We start from the raw sequence: 17,658 nt of genomic DNA, 5'->3' as shown, positions 1-17,658 counted from the left end.
TGAACAATTTATGTTAAAAATAACAATTCCAGGGAGTGCCCGTCATGGCTCAGTGGTTAACGTGGTTAACGAATCGGTCTAGGAACCATGAGGTTGCAGGTTCGATCCCTGGCCTCGATCAGTGGCCAAGGATTCGGCATTGCCGTGAGCTGTGGTGTAGGTCACAGACACAACTTGGATCTGGCATTGCTGTGGCTCTGGAGTAGGCCGGCGGCTACAGCTCTGATTAGACCCCTAGCCTGGGAACCTCCATATGCCACAGGTGCAGCCCTAGAAAAGACAAAAAATAAAAATAAAAAAATAACAATTCCAACAGGCTAACCTGTACAAAGGCATGGGGTCGACATCATACAAATGCAAAGGAAATGGAGGAAACATACTAAGTAACCAAATTACTACACTAAGATTGATAGAATCCTTTGTAGGCAATAAAACTATATTCTAGAATATCTAATAACATAAGAAAACATCTATAATATGCTTATTGAATAGAAAAAGTTAGAAAAGATCATGTATGGAATAATCTACTTTGTCTTTAATAAGTAAAACAAAAATATAATGGTGATAAAGAAACAAGGAGAAAAAGACTTGCAGGATACATAGCAAAAACGTCAATGGTATTTCTAAGTAATGTAATTATGAGTAATTTTTTATTTTCTTTTCTGGTTAAGTGTATTTTCTTTTCTTTCTTTTTCTTTTTTCTTTTTTTTTTTTTTTTTTTTTTTGGTTGTGTCTGAGGCATGTGGCTGCTCCTGGTTCAGGGATCCAACACAAGCCACAGCAGTGACACCCTGGATCCTTGACCCATTCTGCCACAAGGGAACTCCCCGTATTTTCTTTTTTAAATATGCACATATTATTTTATTTAAGACAAAAGAAAGTTATAACAGCAATTCAAATGTATAAAATGATCATCAAAAATCATTGTGAAAATACATATGAGATTTCCACATGAAGTCAGATTCTGCTGAAAGACAAGATGTGGATTTACATGTTGCAAAGTCTAAAATTCAACCTCTTTTAGTCAAATATGTTCTAAGATCTGAAAGATTTAGGTTATCAGCTTCCAAAAAAAGACACCCTAAAAATAATTTAGTGGAACATTTTAATTAGACGAGTGAGACACTTTACAAAACCCCAACTTGTTCTCTTGGAAAAAGTTTTCCATTTTTTCCATTTTTTCTAGCTACACCAGAAAAAAAGATTGTGCAATATACTTGTTTACTGGTTATCAGCCAAATGGTAAAGACAGTAATAACTGGTTGGCATTAATCCTACTACTAAGTCAAGGATAAAGATTTCCATGATATGGGACCCGTGTGTAATTTCAGTAACATTTGCCTAGTGTGAACTGGAGATGGGCACTTGCCATCTGTCTCTACACAGATTGAATCTTGAGACACTGCAGTTGCTGACCCTCAACACCCCTGAAAGAGCTCAAGGTGGAGATCAGGAGTGAGACACTCTGTGCTCTGGGAAAACTGGCAGAATAGGTCTTCAGATAGATATTTTAAGGAGAAGATTTTATGAGCCCAGTTCTTGGCATCTCCTCATATCTAGAAAAGCACTAAAATCCTCTATGGTGACATCTGCTTCTTGTGACTAGCAGTAACCTTCGTAAGACTAGCAGCAAACTTCTATAAAATGTGTGCTTGGCTTGGTTGCATGTACTTCTCCCCTTCACTAAAATCACATATATACTGACACTTGCCCTGGCCTCTTTGGAGCAGTATTTCAGAGCTATCTGAAATGCTGTCTCCTGGGCTATAGTCCCCATCTTGCCCCAAATAAAACTTAATTCTCAACTTTTAAGTTGTGCATATTTTTTAAGTCGACACTAGCATATGGGCCAGCACATCAGATGAAGCCACTTCTAATTGTGCATCAGGACTCCATAATAATCACGGTCTTGAAATATTAAGTCTTCCCAGAGAAAAGGATTCTGATAATTGTTTAAGGAGTATCTTGTATTCACCCCACTTAGGGTAAAAGTGAATGAAATTAAACTACAGAAAATTTCCCCCATGCAACTTTTTCATGAGATCTATACAAAGATATGGCTTGAGACCTGAAGCTGTCGCCCTAGTGGCAGGAAGCATCGAGATGTACAGTGACTTATAGCCCATCTATAATTTCTCCTGCTGGTCTCCTTGCATATGAGAAGAAAACATCTGGGAAATTGTTTGGCACAGAGACAAACTTACATAAAAGGAGAGGAAAGACACCATGGTCTATTGATTTTATTTGCTGTTTTTTTCAGTTCCTCTGAGGATATTCACACTGTCAAACAGGGAAACCCAGTGGAAATCCACAGTGAGGGGTTAGAGATGATGCATCATTTCTTAGGGCACCCTGCTCTGTGAGGTGTATCACAACCCTCTCACACAATCTCAGGAACAATATCTCAAATTGTGAAAGAGAAATGCCCATGTCAATTATGAACTGAAATTTATACACTGCTTCCTTACCCTTTCATAATTTATGGACTAGTAGTCCTGATAAAGCTATTTATTATCCAAGATATATTTTGATTTTTTCCTTGTTTTTTTAATGAGCCAACATACCCACAAATATTTCTTTTTTTCTTTTTTATGGTTTAATATACTATTTAATATTTCATGAGGTTACCCATTTATATTCCTATTTTAAATGTTCAAGTACTACCTTTATCATAAAAAATAAGCTTAAATAACTTGAAAAAAGTATTACTGCCGTTAACAAAAGCCCCCAAAGCATGATATCTATTTTGTTATATATATTTTGAAAACATTATTATTATTATTATTATCATTATGGCTTTTTTAGGGCTGCACTGGCAGCATATGGAAGTTCCCAGGCTAGGGGGCGAATCTGAGCTATGGTTGCCGGCCTACACCACAGCCAAAGCAACCTGGGGATCTGAGTCGCATCTGTGACCTACACCACTGCTCATGGCAACACCAGATCCCTGGCCCACTGAGCGAGGCCAGGTGTCAAACCAGCATCCTCATGGATACTAGTTGGATTCGTTTCCGCTGCACCACAACGGGAAATCCAACATTATTTTAAAAACACTTATTTAGTCACAAGGATTTACATTTGTACATAAATCTTTGTCCCTAGCTTTGGTTAACTCATTAGGCACAGATTTCTAGAAGTAGATAACTCATCTAAAATTGTGAATTAATTGCTTTACCAAATGTCTGTAGTGATTACTACCAGCGGTGCATGAGATTTCTCCTTCTCTGGCACTTTGGGAGCATTGAGATCAAACTGTTTCATCTTAAAACAAAACAAATCAAAAGATTTTGCCATTTCTATAGGCAAATGTTATTTCATTTTTGCATAGTTTTACATCTCTGATTTCTCTAAAGGGGTTGAACTATGTGATTTTCTTTATTTAGATCCTGCACATGTCTTTAAAAATACTTACTGTAGTATAATATAAGCTCAAGGCATAAAATTCAAAATGAACAAAAAGACATAAAGTGAAAAATAAGATTCTTTTCCACACTTTTGCTCTAGCCAGTCAGCTTTCTTTCCAGGAGACAACCATTTGTCTGGTTTTAGTGTATACTTCAGAGAAACTGTACACAGATGTAAGCTGAAAAATATATTTGTGCATATATGTAGATATGCACAATTATATACCACAAGAATTTCATTAAAAGGCCAGCTTGTTATGCTAGGCACTATACATCCTTCTATGGTAGGTAGTGTATTTTTCAAGCCAGAAGATCACACAATGTTTTGACCGATATAATTGCATTTAGATCATAAACCTAAGACATGGTCAGAGACGGAAATAATAGTACTATCCCTTACTCTGCTTTTTTTTGGGGGGGGGGCGCCTGCACCCATGGCACATGGAAGTTCCCAGACTAGGGGTCAAATCCAGAGCTACAGCTGCCAGTCTACACCACAGCTATAGCAACACTGAATCCGAGCTGCGTCTTCAACCTATACCACAACTCACGGAATCAAAAGCCTACTGAGTGAGGCCAGGGATTGAACACTCATCCAAACCCATGTCCTCATGGATACTAGTTGGGCTCATTAACCACTAAGCCACGATGGAAACTCCTACTATCTCTTACTTTGGAAGCCTTATTTTGATGAGAGAACAAGTATCCAAGTTACTTCCTCATGAAAGGACCAGATCAGCAAAACTTCACATGAGCATCTCAGGATGGCTGTTCTTCACACCATCAAGTGCTGCCAGGAGCTCACTTCTTAAATGTTTGGACCTATTTAAGTGTCTCAAATGGGAAGTTTATGGGAAAGCTGCTGAAAGTCCAGAGGAGAACAATTAACATGATAAAATATTTGGGGAAAATGTTAAATTGGTTTGGCATGTTTACCCTGAAAACAAAGAATAAGAAATGGATCTTTAAATGTTCTTAAGCTAATCAGTAGTTGGTTTACGAAAAAAGAAAAGAAGGAAGGAAAGGAGGAAAGGAGGGAGGGAGAGGAGGGTGTGTCTGTTCTTAATCTGAGTTTAGGGACTTTTGGATTTATTGTACCTTTTCTCCTTTTAATTTCCTTTATCTTCTTATGTTTCTGACTGCATGCCTAGAGTGAAAGAATCTCAAATGTACCTGTGAGGCGGATTCCATTGCTTTCTTTAATCCCATCCTTCTGTTCTCACTCTTAGAAGAAAAATTACTGCCGCACTCTCTCCACTATCTGAATCCTATGTTCAGAGGCTTTATAGCTCCTGGCCTGAATCATCAAATCAATAAACTTAGTTTTATTTAGGGAAATAGTTTGTTTTTTTTCCCTCTCATAACAGTAGATTTCATTTTCGTAGTTCTGATGAAAGATTCTCAAATCACTAATGAAAAGCTCTGCTATATTATATAGGAATAGCAATCAAATTCTCCAGACTACATGGAGAAGATACTGATCACCACCTTCTATTTTTGATAACTAAATGCAGTTTTTCTGTGTGTGTTTCTGTTTTTTCAATCATGGCTTTTTGATTTTGTTCCAAAAGGAGTTACTATAGTTTCCTAAGATGAATGACTTGCTTAAGCACTGGGAGAATCTGATTTAATAATAAGAGTTACTTACACATGTTCTATTTCCAACATTTCCTGTTATTGCCGTTTATTAATATGCTGCAGGGTGAAGTTTATGGCTGAGTTCACAGCAGAGTCCTTCCATAAGGCAATTATGATCACTTTTATTATTTAACATTCATTCTCTAGCTTGCACAAGAATAGCCACCCAATGTAAATTATTCAAAACCAATCATATCTCTGCTACCAAATAAAAGTGAGCTCCTGTCTTGCCGTTCTTTGTTAAAGGAATCCATTCAGCAGGGATGGGGCCTCTGAAACAGGAGATGCAACTAGACCATGTTGTCTCCTGCCTGTGGGGTGAGGGGTGTGGGTACCTGCAGTGCAACACTACTCCATCATCTTAAATTTGTCACTCCGACATCTTCTTTTGGAATAACAAGAGGAAAGTGGCTTATTTTGAACAGTTTCAATGAATTTGCTAATGAAAGTTAATTCTTGCTTGAAGAAATCCTGTAATAGGAGTTCCCGTCGTGGCGCAGTGATTAACGAATCCGACTAGGAACCACGAGGTTGCGGGTTCAGTCCCTGCCCTTGCTCAGTGGGTTAACGATCCGGCGTTGCCGTGAGCTGTGGTGTAGGTTGCAGGCGCGGCTCGGATCCCGAGTTGCTGTGGCTCTGGCGTAGGCCGGTGGCTACAGCTCCGATTAGACCCCTAGCCTGGGAACCTCCACATGCTGCGGGAGCGGCCCAAGAAACAGCAAAAAGACAAAAAAAAAAAAAAAAAAGAAATCCTGTAATAAACAAGTACACTACTGGTAAGAAAGGATACATACAAAAGAATTATAATTCTTGGATCAAACTAAGTTTCCTGGACAAAACACTTTTCCTCTAAAAGGCCATAAAGAACAGCAGACTTGCTCGCTGTATCGAGCGTTTCATGTATTTTCTAAAATGACGTTAAAAAAATTTTTAGTTGCTCTACTGAAGTTCCTAATTAGGGGTACTGACAGTCAGTCGGAAGTTTACTTGTCAACAGGTGTTTGTCCTAGTAAACGAGACCCTCTAAATAAGGAGCATCCTGCTAGGAAGAGAGGCTGCAGAGGTCTTGATACATGAACTGGAAATGTGAAAACATACAAAGAAACTATATTCAGGCCTCTAGAAAAACAATATTATTCCCCCCCCCCCATTGAGCATTGGTGAGGTAGGGCAGAGCCCCTTGGTCTTTTCCATCACTCGATCAGAAGAGATTAAAAGCAGTGCCGGAGTTCCCGTCGTGGTGCAGTGGTTGACGAGTCCGACTAGGAACCATGAGGTTGTGGGTTCAGTCCCTGCCCTTGCTCAGTGGGTTAAGGATCCGGCGTTGCCGTGAGCTGTGGTGTAGGTTGCAGACGCGGCTCGGATCCCGAGTTGCTGTGGCTCTGGCGTAGGCCGGTGGCTACAGCTCCGATTCAACCCCTAGCCTGGGAACCTCCATATGCCGTGGGAGCGGCCCAAGAACCAAGAGATAGCAACAATAACAACAACAACAACAACAAAAAAGCAGTGCCCTTCAAAAATAGTGGGTATAAATCTATTGTGGACAGATTTTATTCCAAATTCTATTGCTATAGCAAAGGGCGCTATTTTTTAAAATTTAAAAATTTTTTCCCCCAATACATTATTTTTTTTCTACTGTACAGCATGGTGACCCAGTTACAAATCCATGTATACATTCTTTTTTAGGGCACTATTTTTAACCCCAGAGAAATGTTATATGACAGATGAGAGGGCAATAGCTGACTGTGGTATAACTGAAATAATAAATTAATGCTTTATCCTTTTCCTTTCAAAGAAAAGGAGACACAAGTTTCTCTTAAATTATTAATGGCATCACTAGTCTATTAAAAATTACTGATTAAATACAGATATTTTACAAGAATTATTTTTCACATTCAGATTTTTTTTTGTATTTGGATTATCCTTGTATGAACTTATTTATAAGGGAAGCAGCAAACACAATATGCTTTGACATTTAAGAAGCCTTTAGACAGGAAGAAATGACCAAGAGTTGGAAGACCCTGAGCTCACCTCCTCTCAGAGACATCTCGAAATTACAACTACTTACAGAGCAACAATTGCTGAGAAAGACCAGAAGACTAGCAGAAAAGACATTGTACAACTAAAGATATAGAGAAGGAACCACGACAGGATGGGTAGGAAGACAGCGATACTGTACAGTCAAGACCCACACCCCCTGTGGGTGACCCACAAATGGGAGAATAATCACAACTGCAGAGCTTCTTCCCAAGGGGCAAAGGATCCAAGCCCCACATCAGGCTCCCCATCCCAGGGCACCTGCCAGGAAGACAAGTCCTCAGAGTGTGTGGGTTTGAAGGCCAGTGGGGCTTACTTTCCAGAGAGCCAGAGGCTGTGGGAAAGAGACTCTACTCTGAAAGGGCACCACAAAATCTCACATGCTCTGGGACCCGGGGCAGAAGGAGTGATTTGAAAGGACCCTGGCTCAGACCCTTCTGCAGATCCTGGAGAGGCAGGGGGCAGCTAGAGCTCACCCTGGGGACACAGATGGCAGCAGCCGTGGGAGCTGGTTCTACCACAAGGTCACTGATGTTGACAAGTGCTACTCTGGAATCCCCTCTGGAGCTTATTAGTTCTGGGACCTGGTACTGCCCACCAGTGCTGGGAAGCCTCAGGGTAGCACCCACCTGGGCAGAAACACAGCCCCACCCACCAATGGGCCCCCTGAGCCCACAGCCACCTGGGATATGGCCCTGTTCACCAGAGGGCCAGGACCCTGCCCCACACACCATGGCACCAGCACCAGCTCCAAGGTGCCAGGTTCAGCCTCACTCACCAGCAGGACACCAGGACCCAGTCTACCACACCAGTAGGTGGCTACCCCAGGCTGATACCAACTCTGAGACACCTTGGATCCCTCAGCCAGTCACTCTGGGACCAGCCCCCCTCACCAGTGGCCCTATTCCAGCTTTGGAGACCCCAGACCCTGCAGTCAGCTGTGTCAGGAACTGGCCCTGCCCAACAGCACATAGAACTACCCTAGGACCACCCCAGGCTACAGCCCTGCCCACCAGCAGGCCAAAAACAGCTCTGGAACCCCCAGGGCTGTACAACCAGAGAACCTGGGACCTGGCTGCACCTACCCTGGGCTGACACCAGCCCTGAGACACCTTGGATCCCTCAGGCATCTGCCCTGAGATCCAGGCCCATTTACCAGTGAGCTGACACCATTTTGGGACACTCTGGATCCTGTAGCATGCCATGTGCAAAACCCTCAGCCCTATAGCACCCACTCTGGATCCCAGGTCCACCCACCAACGGGCCAGCAGTAGCTCTTGGACCCCTCAAGGCTCTATACTCATCTGCCTTGTGACCTGGTTCTGCCCACCAGCTGCCGGCAGGCTTCATACAAGGCAGGCCTGACAACCGACTAGACCAAGCTGGGGGTTGGGGAAGCCATGGCTTCCAGACCACACATGGCAGTCAGCCCACCTGGCAGAAGGACCCATGCAGTCCACACACAGGGGACTCCAATAGCACATAGCTCCAGTGACAAGAGGGGAGTATGCTGTTGGGATACATATGACATCTCCTCCAAAAGGCCACTTCTCCAAGGTCAGAAAACACAACCAACCTACCAAATACATAGAGATAAAAACAGCAAATTAGGCAAAATGAGAAATATATTCCAAACAAAGGGAAAAAGATAAAACCCCAGAAGAACTAAATGAAGCAGAGATAAGCAATCTATCTGATAAAGAGTTCATGGTAATGACTGTAAAGAGGTTCAAAGAATTTAGCAGACAGGATGAACAGTGAGAAGTTAGAACTTTTTGACAAAGATTTAGAAAACATAAAGAACCAGAGATGAATAAAATAACTGAAATAAGAAATACACTAGAAGGAATCAATAGTAGCTTAGATGATACACAGGAATGGATCAGCAAGCTGGAGACAGTAGTGGAAATCACTGAAGCCAAGCAGAAAAAAAAGAATTAAAAAACGAGGACAATTTAAGAGACTTCTCTGACAACATCAAGCATTCTAACATTCACATTATAGGGGTCCCAGAATGAGAAAAGAGAAAGGGGCAGAGAATACATTTGAAGACATTAGAGCTGAAAACTTCCCTAACCTGGACCAAGAAACAGACATCCAGGTCAGGGGCAGGAGAGCTGGGAAGCCAATGTTTGAGTTCTAAAAAAGTCTCTCATGGCAGGTGATGGTGAGATCACCTACAGGAAACTGTCTAGAAAACTATTTGGGCTAACATAGTTCAACAAGGGTGTGGAAACAGTTTTTATTTTAATGAGGGAAATAAAATATATATATGTGTAAATATACATGTACATATATGTGTGTGTATATGGTGTGTATACATACATACATATATATGTATGTGTAAATATGTATGTTCATGCATGTATATACACACATGGTGTGTGTGTCTATGTGTGTGCATGTTCATGTATCCTAAAAAAGAGAAAACTATGGCTAAAAGTACCAGTTTACAGTGAGGGAGGTATTCAGATACATAGGTTATAAATATACCCTTTCTAGGACTTTGCTTCTACATTTCATAAGCAAGCTCAGTCAATATTTCAAGCAAGGCTAGTCAAATTCTGGAATAACCACATGACCCTGCACCTCTGGCCCTTCAAAAGCAGTGGAAATTAGCCAGTGCTGAATGGAAATACTACCTGATTAAATTAGGAAAGTGTCTGAAGTCTGACTTCAGGTCTAACCTCAATTTGCCACTATGAGCATGTGACTGTGGACAAGCCACTTTGTTTCTCTGAGTCTCTGCCCCCTCATTTGTAAGGTGAAGGGAATGGACAAGACATCTGGTTCTAAGATAAGGCTAGACGTGTGTTGTAAAAGAAAAAGATTTTGTCTGGCTCACCCTTCTCTTTAAGGTCCCCAACAGGTCTAGGTGAAAGTGTTACATGTTTCTAGACTGTTTACTCCATGCTTGCAAAGGTGCCCAGGAAGTGTCCCTAACTTTATGTTTTCCACTTATCTTCTACTTACCGTAAAGAGGGTCTACGGCCAATATACCCAGACCACCTGCTGCTTGCGGCAGCTGGTCACACTTTCTCAGCATATTGTCACAGCATCTTCTCCACCTCCCACATCCTCTATCCCCTTCCATCAACATCATCTCAGTCTCGCCTTCTCCTAAGATTCCTGTCGCCAAAATACCTATAGCATATAACCTATCACATTTCTTCTTACATCTTAGTTTTGTGTTCGTGGCTTCATCTCCTTCCCACACAGTTAGTTTGGAGGAGAGGCCACCTCATATTCACTGTTGTATTACCCGAGACACCTCACAACAGGTATACAGTGAAGGGATAACATGATGCAAAAATTATGAGAAACAGCTTTGAAGTCAGACAGGTCTGCATTCAAACATCTGTGTGCCCTTGGATGAGTTTCCTAATTTTGCTAAGCCTTCTTACCCTGAGGTTTAAAATGGGATATTAATTCTTACTTTATTACAATTGTTATGGAGAGAAAATAAAAATATGGCATAGGAGGGAATTATTAGTGGTACTAAATGCTTACTAAATGAAGCAGCGGGCCAAGATACTAAGCAAGTGTGAATGACTTATAAAAACCCATTTACATCTTTTTTTGCTAATTACCTAATCACAGTAGCAAACTATTGTTTTTCCCTCAACTGTTTCACAGCCAGGACTTGGGTACAAGTCTGCTCTATATCTCGGTTTCTCCCAGGGAGATCTGAGTTGAGCAGATGCTTTCCATCCCTTTCTTCTGCCTAAGGAAGGAAAGGATGCAGTGAGGTCCATGGCCGAGAAACTCAAAAGTCTGAGGCTGAAGTGGTTGGAAGCAGTTATTTATACAGGGTGACTTATCCCCTTTATTAAAAAATTAAAAGTTAATAATGTTCTGATGACCTTGAAAATATATAATCTCAATAACAAAACCCCAGCAAAGAAAAAGATCTTAGTACAAGTATTAGGTCCTCTCCATTATAAATATCAATTGAATTGAAATTACTGAAATATACTAAACAAACTAAACCCTAAGTCTCAGTTCTCATTAGGGCTCAAAAAGTGCCTCCTCTTTACCCAATCACACACAGATGCACTATCTTCTCAGTTTTACCCCTTGTATTCTTTTAATGTAGATCATGGCTAAAGTCATATTGGGTGACAATGGGCGCTTATCCAATATCCCATATCTCAGTTTAAAAACACACCCTTCAGCTGGGTGTACTAATCCTATTGCATTTATTTCTAATATCTCCTATAATTTTTAAAAAATAAACCTTAAATATTTTCCTACTCCCATACATGATGGTAGCAGTGAGTTAGAGCAGAGTAGGATTCCATGTATCTTATATGTGGATTAAAATGCATTCTTTCCCATACCTCTTGTTGTTGTTGTTGTTGTTTTGCTTTTGTTTTTTTAAGATAACCTCATTTCTCCTGAAGCTGTATGTAGCTTCAGAAGTTGCTCATTCTAGAGTAAATCAGAAATTGAAAGATTAATCACTTTGTGGGCTTTTAAATAATGCTGATTATTCTCAAAGTCAACTCCTTATTCCACATAATGTATCTGCTAAGCTCAGGAAATAACATCTGATTTGTTCAGTTTATGTTTACTTAACCTCTTCTTTGGTTAGAATGAAAAGACTGCCAAATTGTTCAACATCTCTGGGAGTGGATAAGAGGGAAGAGAAGGCAATCTAAATTATCAGTAATGCAGGATTATTACTCCCTGCCCTCTAATCCTCAAAATCCATAAACATTATTATAATGAATAGTGTAAAATGAATATATACATTATAACAATAAAAAGCACTAAAATCAAAAATTAAAGCCAAAAGCAATAATCAACTAAGGAGAAGCAATGATCAAGTTGCCTTTTATTATTTCAAAACCAGTGGTCAGTGAAAGTCCTCAACTAATTTTCTGTCTGTCTGTCTGTCTGTCTGTCTTTTTAGGGCTGTACCTGTGGCATATGGAAGTTCCCAGCCTAAGGTTCAAATCAGAGCTGTAGCTGCCAGCCTACACCACTGCCATAGCAACATGGGATCCAAGCCATGTCTGTAGCCTACACCGAAGGTCACAGCAATGCTGGATCCTTAACCCACTAAGCGGGGCCAGGGATCAAACCCACATCCTCATGGATACTAATCGGGGTCGTTACTGCTGAGCCACAACAGGAACTCCTCAAGTTTCTTTCTTGATGTGTAATATATTACCCTACCTTGTTTCATACAAATAATCACTGTCAGGTAATGTTTATAAAATAAAATGTGCCAAGTTGAAAGAGAAAAGCTTGTATCAGAACACATAACTGACAGGGATATACCAGTTCCACTACCCTTGGTGCTTGTCATCTAATCTCTATTAAACACAGTGTTGCACCCATTCAATTTGACAAAAACTAACAGAAACAAATGCTTCTATTTCTCCTAAAATGGCTGGTTTTGAGAACACTCAAGTTTTTCTAAAACAAAACACTGAAGAAGAAATTTCAGCAGTACAAGCCTCAGCACAAATCTTACCACTACCATCTCCCCTTTCATAAAAGGAGCTCCAGACCTCTAAGCTTCAACTAACGGTAAAGCTCTCTGTTAACAAGATCCTACAGCTAAAAAAGCACCATGTTTACATTCAAGGGGGATTCATGGACACAGATTTTTCATGAATCTGTGAACAAAAAAGGTTAATTGCTATGGCAACCAAAAACAGACGAGGTCAAATACTGTGCTGGTAAATGTCCTAGTGATTTTCTAATACTATCTTTTTACACAGCTGAGATAAACAGGCTGAGGAGAATTCTGTACAATAAAACAAATGCTAGTGGCCTACAAATGGCTTAATAGTGACCTTCTGAGTCTTCGCTACTTTAAGATTGAGTAAACACTAGTAGCCACACCAAAACATAGGAAATCCCACACAACCTTCCAAGGTACTCCAGAAATAATGATGCAACAAAAACCAGTGGGGAAGAGAAAATCTTAAATTGCAGCCACTGAAAGAATTAAAACATTTCCTAAAAAAAACAAGCCCACTAATTATTTTCTTGGATAAAATAGCCAGAACAAGGAATGAGAATGTGTAATATAGGTAAGCTACCTTCTTGCAGGAAAGAAACTCAATATTCTAGAAAGTGTGTCTTATTTTCTAACTTTCAGGGCCAAGTTAACTTCATTCTTTCATATTTTAATACATAAAATTTCTCTGACAATTTCATTAATAGAATTGTGAATGGTAGTCAATCCTCTTGAAAATAATTATAACTATAGGCCCATATAAAGGCTTTCAAAACAAATACGGTCATGCTAAAACACACAAACAGGAGTTCCTGCTGTGGTGCAATGGGTTAAGAATCTGACTGCAGCAGCTCAGGTCTCTGTGGAGGTACAGGTTCCATCCCTGGGCATTGCGGCAGCTGCAATGTAGGTCACAGCTGCAGCTCAGATTCAATCCCTGGTCTGGGAACTTCCATATGCCCCGGGTGTGGCCATAAAAAATAAATAAATAATAAAATAAAACACAAAAATGTATATGATAATCTATACAGCACAATCTTCAGGGAACCAAAAATTAATGCAGATTTCAGAGGCATCGCTGAGGCAGGAAGAGCAAAAGCTTAGAGCATCTATTTTTCACCAAAAAGGAACTTTTGCAAATGACTGTATGGATTGGCCAGCCAACCAAAAACCTATACTTAAAATTACTTATTTTAGGAAAATGATTCTACACAAGTTATACTGATTCCTTGACTACTAGTTCCCCACACCTCAAATTTGGGGCTTTAGAAACACAAGGCATTAAAGTATGCCTGCCCCATGCTTTTGAGCTCCTGTTTTTTTATGATCTCTTGTAATCTACTTGTAAGTGCTCTCTCCTTGCATCAGTATGCATGTAGAATTAGAAGAGGGACCTTCTGGCTAAGTTATTCTTAGCCAAAAGTCAGTGCTATTTTATACAATCCTAAGAGACTTGGTTGCAGGATCACAAACGATGAACAGAAATATTACACTAATTGTCAAGGAAGTTTTTCACCCAGGAAACCATAAATACTTACCTCAGAAAGTGCTTCATTGTGCCTGTTTTGACTACCCAGCTGTTATCCAGACTGTCCTCAAGTAATTGCTTCCAAATTTGCCTTTGTCAAAGTAAATGTAAGCTGTGGGAAGAAATTAGATATATTTACTGTTAATGGGGTTGGAAATCCCAAACCCCAAATTTCTGCTTACCTTGGTAAGAAGTTAAGGTGCTATGCACCAAGGACTTTATCATCCAAACTGCCCACACACCAATGTAATTCACTGGATGGAGATTATAGCTAAAGCCTTTCACTTTATAATCAAACAATTCATCTTTCACTTTAAGTCACTTGCTGGAGAAATTATTAGTTTCATGAGAAATCTCTTCAATAGTAGGCTTTTCTTCTACTTTGGATTCTGTACCTATGTCTTAGAGAAGAGTATTTGCAAGAAAAATAAAAATGAAGAACCATTAAACTAACTATCCTGATTTCCAGATATCAGATGGCCTTAAATCTGGCAGCTCCAACCTTCCAGAAGTACAATTCAAAAAATAACTACAAGCAAGTGGCAACATTTTTTAAGCTAAAAAATAGCTGATAAAGAGCCAAGTACTCCAAACAAATGAGTGATATGCCCCTGGCCTCATTTTGGGAGCAGAATGAAGTTACCTCATGAGAGAAGAGACAAATGGAAACCAGCAACAACAACAGATCAAGGAGCTGAGAGTGTGGACAAATGGCTTAGGACAGAGACACAATCAAAAACAAGAACGAGCCAGGAACGTGAACAACTCAGCCAAAACACAAGCTACTGTTTTCTCTCTTTTTGAAATTGAGGTCATTTATTTACAATATTGCATTAGTTTCAAGTGTGCAACACAGTGATTCACAATTTTTAAAGGTAATACTCCATTTACACTTTTACTTCCCTATCCCTTTCTTGTACTGCCCGCTTCTCCCTCCCCACTAGTAACCACAAGTTTGTTTTCTATATCTGTGAGTCTGTTTCTTTTTTGTTATATTTACTAGTTTGTTGTATTTTTTTAGATTCTACATAAGCAATAGCATACAGTACTTGTCTCTTTCTGCCTGACTCATTTCACTTATCATAATCCCATTCAAGTCCATCCACGTTGCTGCAAATGGAAAAACTTCATTCTCTTTTATGTCTGAGTCATATTGCATTGTATCTTTACACCACAATTTTTTTTTTTTTTTTGGCAGCATCTGTGGTATGTGGAAATTCCTGGACCAGTTATCCAACCTGAGCCATAGCAGCAACCCGAAACATAGTACCATATCATTTTTATCCATTCATCTGATGATGGACACATCAGTTGCTTTCATATCTTGGCAATTGTAAATAATGTTGTTATGAATACAAGGGTGCATGTACTTTTTCAAATTAGTGTTTTTGCTTTCTTCAGATATATACCTGGCAGTGGAATTGCTGGGTCATAAGGTAGTTAGTTTTATTTTTAGCTTTTTGAGGAACCACCATACTGTTTTCTACAATGGCTGCTCCAATTTACATTCCTACTAACAGTGTACAAGGGTTATCTCCTCCACATCCTTGCCAACACTTATTATTTGTGTTCTTTTCAATGGTAGCCATTTTGACATGAGGTGATATCTCACTATGTTTTCGGCTTTTTTTTTTTTTTTTTTTTTTTTGCACACCTCCCCAATGCAGAAATCCCTGGGTTAAGGATGGAACATTCACCACAGCTGCAATCAGATCCATAACAGTGACAACACCTGATCCTTAACTTACTGAGCTAACAGGGAACTCTCACTGTAGTTTTGACTTGCATTTCCCTGATGATTAATGATGTTGAGCCATCTGTATGTTTTTGTTTCAATACCTGTTGGCCATCTGTATGTCTCCTTTGGAAAAATGTCTATTCAAGTCTTCTGCCCATTTTATTAATCAGGCTATTTGTTGTTGTTTTGCTCTGTTTTGCTTTTCAGGGTTTTTTAAAATGTTGAATTATATGGGCTGTTTATATATTTTGGATATTAACTGCTTATCAGTCATATCATTTGCAAATATTTTTCCCATTTGGTAGGTTGTCTTTTCCTTTTGTTGATGGTTTCTTTTGCTATGCAAAAACTCTGGAGTATAATTAGGCTCCATTTTTTAATTTTTGCTTTTGTTTCCTTTGTTTTAGGAGATATACCAAAGAAATATTACTGTGATTTATGTCAAAGAGTCTTCTGTCCATGTTTTCTTCTAGGAGTTTTATAATTTTCAGTCTTACATTTAGATCTTTAATCCTTTTTGAGATTATTTGTATATATGGTGTGAGAAAATGTTCTGATTTCATTCTTTTGCATGTAGCTGTCCAGTTTTCCAGCACCATTTATGGAAGAGAATGCCTTTTCTCCATTACATATTTTTCCCCTCCTTTGTTGTAGATTAACTGACCATAAGTTGGTGGGTTTACTTTTCCGTTCTGTTTCATTGATCTATGTGTCTATTTTTGTGCTAGTACTATATTTCATTGATGCCTGTAGCTATGTAGTATAGCCTGAAGTCAGGGAGCCTGAGTCCTCCAGCTCTATTCTTCTTTCTCAAAAATGTTTTGCCTATTTGGAGTCTAACTCTTTACCCATTAAATGTAGGCTGGACATACAAGCATAGCTTTTTTAATTGTGCTTCAGAGAACTTGCATTTTTTATGAATTTGAAAGGTTTTGTTTGTTTGTTTGTTTGTTTGTTTTGCTTTTTAGGGCTGTGCCTATGGCATATGGAGGTTCCCAGACTAGGGGTGGAATCAGAGCTACAGCTGCCAGCCAACGCCACAGCCACAGCAACACAGGATCCAAGCCATGTCTGCTACCTACATCACAGCTCACAGCAATGCCATATCCTTAACCCACTGAGTGAGGCCAGGGATTGAACCTGCAACCTCATGGTTCCTAGTCAGATTCTTTTCCTCTGTGCCATGACGGGAACACCATGAATTGAAAGTCTGTGGCAACCTTGTACTAAGAAAGTTTATCAGTGACATTTTCCCAATACCATTCCATCACTTTGTGTCTCTGTGTCATATTTTGGTAATTCTCACAACATTTCAATCTTTTTTTTTTTTTTTTGTCTTTTTTAGGGCCACACCTGTGGCATGTAGAAGTGCCCAGGCTAGGGGCTGAATCAGAGCTACAGCTGCCAGCCTATGCCACAGCCATAGAAATAGGGATCTGATCCACATCTGCAAACAACACTACAACTTGTGGCAATGCCAGATCCTTAACTCACTGAGTGAGGCCAGGGATTGAACCCACATCCTAACGGATACTAGTTGGTTCTTAACCCACTGAGCCACCAATGGGAACTCCAACATTTCAATCTTTTTGATTATTATTATATTTGTTATGATGATCTGTGATTACAATTTTTGATGTTACTGTTATAACTGTCTTTAAACACCATGAACAGCTCCCATATAAGATGGCAAACTTAACTGATAAATGTTGTGAGTGTTCTGACTGCTCCACTAGCCATTCCCCTGTCTCTCCCCCTCTCTTTCGGCCTCACTATTCCCTGAGACATAACAATATTAAAATTAGATTTATTAATAACCTTACAATGTGTTAGTGCCTAC

At 39.7% G+C, this 17,658-nt stretch overlaps 1 protein-coding gene across 8 annotated transcripts in view; it reads right to left on the bottom strand.

Moving 5' to 3' along the window:
• The window catches only part of ELMOD1 (ELMO domain containing 1), a 66,796-nt gene that overhangs the window by 32,329 nt on the left and 16,809 nt on the right, over positions 1-17,658 (bottom strand). For 7 of the 8 annotated variants that reach the window (XM_021062733.1, XM_021062736.1, XM_021062734.1 and 4 more), the window contains one exon: positions 14,091-14,192. In XM_021062733.1, the coding sequence (XP_020918392.1) occupies positions 14,091-14,107 (17 nt within the window). In that variant the 5' untranslated portion in view covers positions 14,108-14,192. Of the gene's footprint in view, positions 1-14,090; positions 14,196-17,658 lie in introns of those variants that run through there. The other variant, XM_021062735.1, reaches the window with a different exon arrangement.

Source organism: Sus scrofa, chromosome 9 (genome assembly GCF_000003025.6).
Source record: "Sus scrofa isolate TJ Tabasco breed Duroc chromosome 9, Sscrofa11.1, whole genome shotgun sequence".
Lineage (NCBI taxonomy): Eukaryota > Metazoa > Chordata > Mammalia > Artiodactyla > Suidae > Sus > Sus scrofa.
Note: the sequence above shows the minus strand (reverse complement) of the source record. Positions and strands in the feature narration are given on the sequence as shown.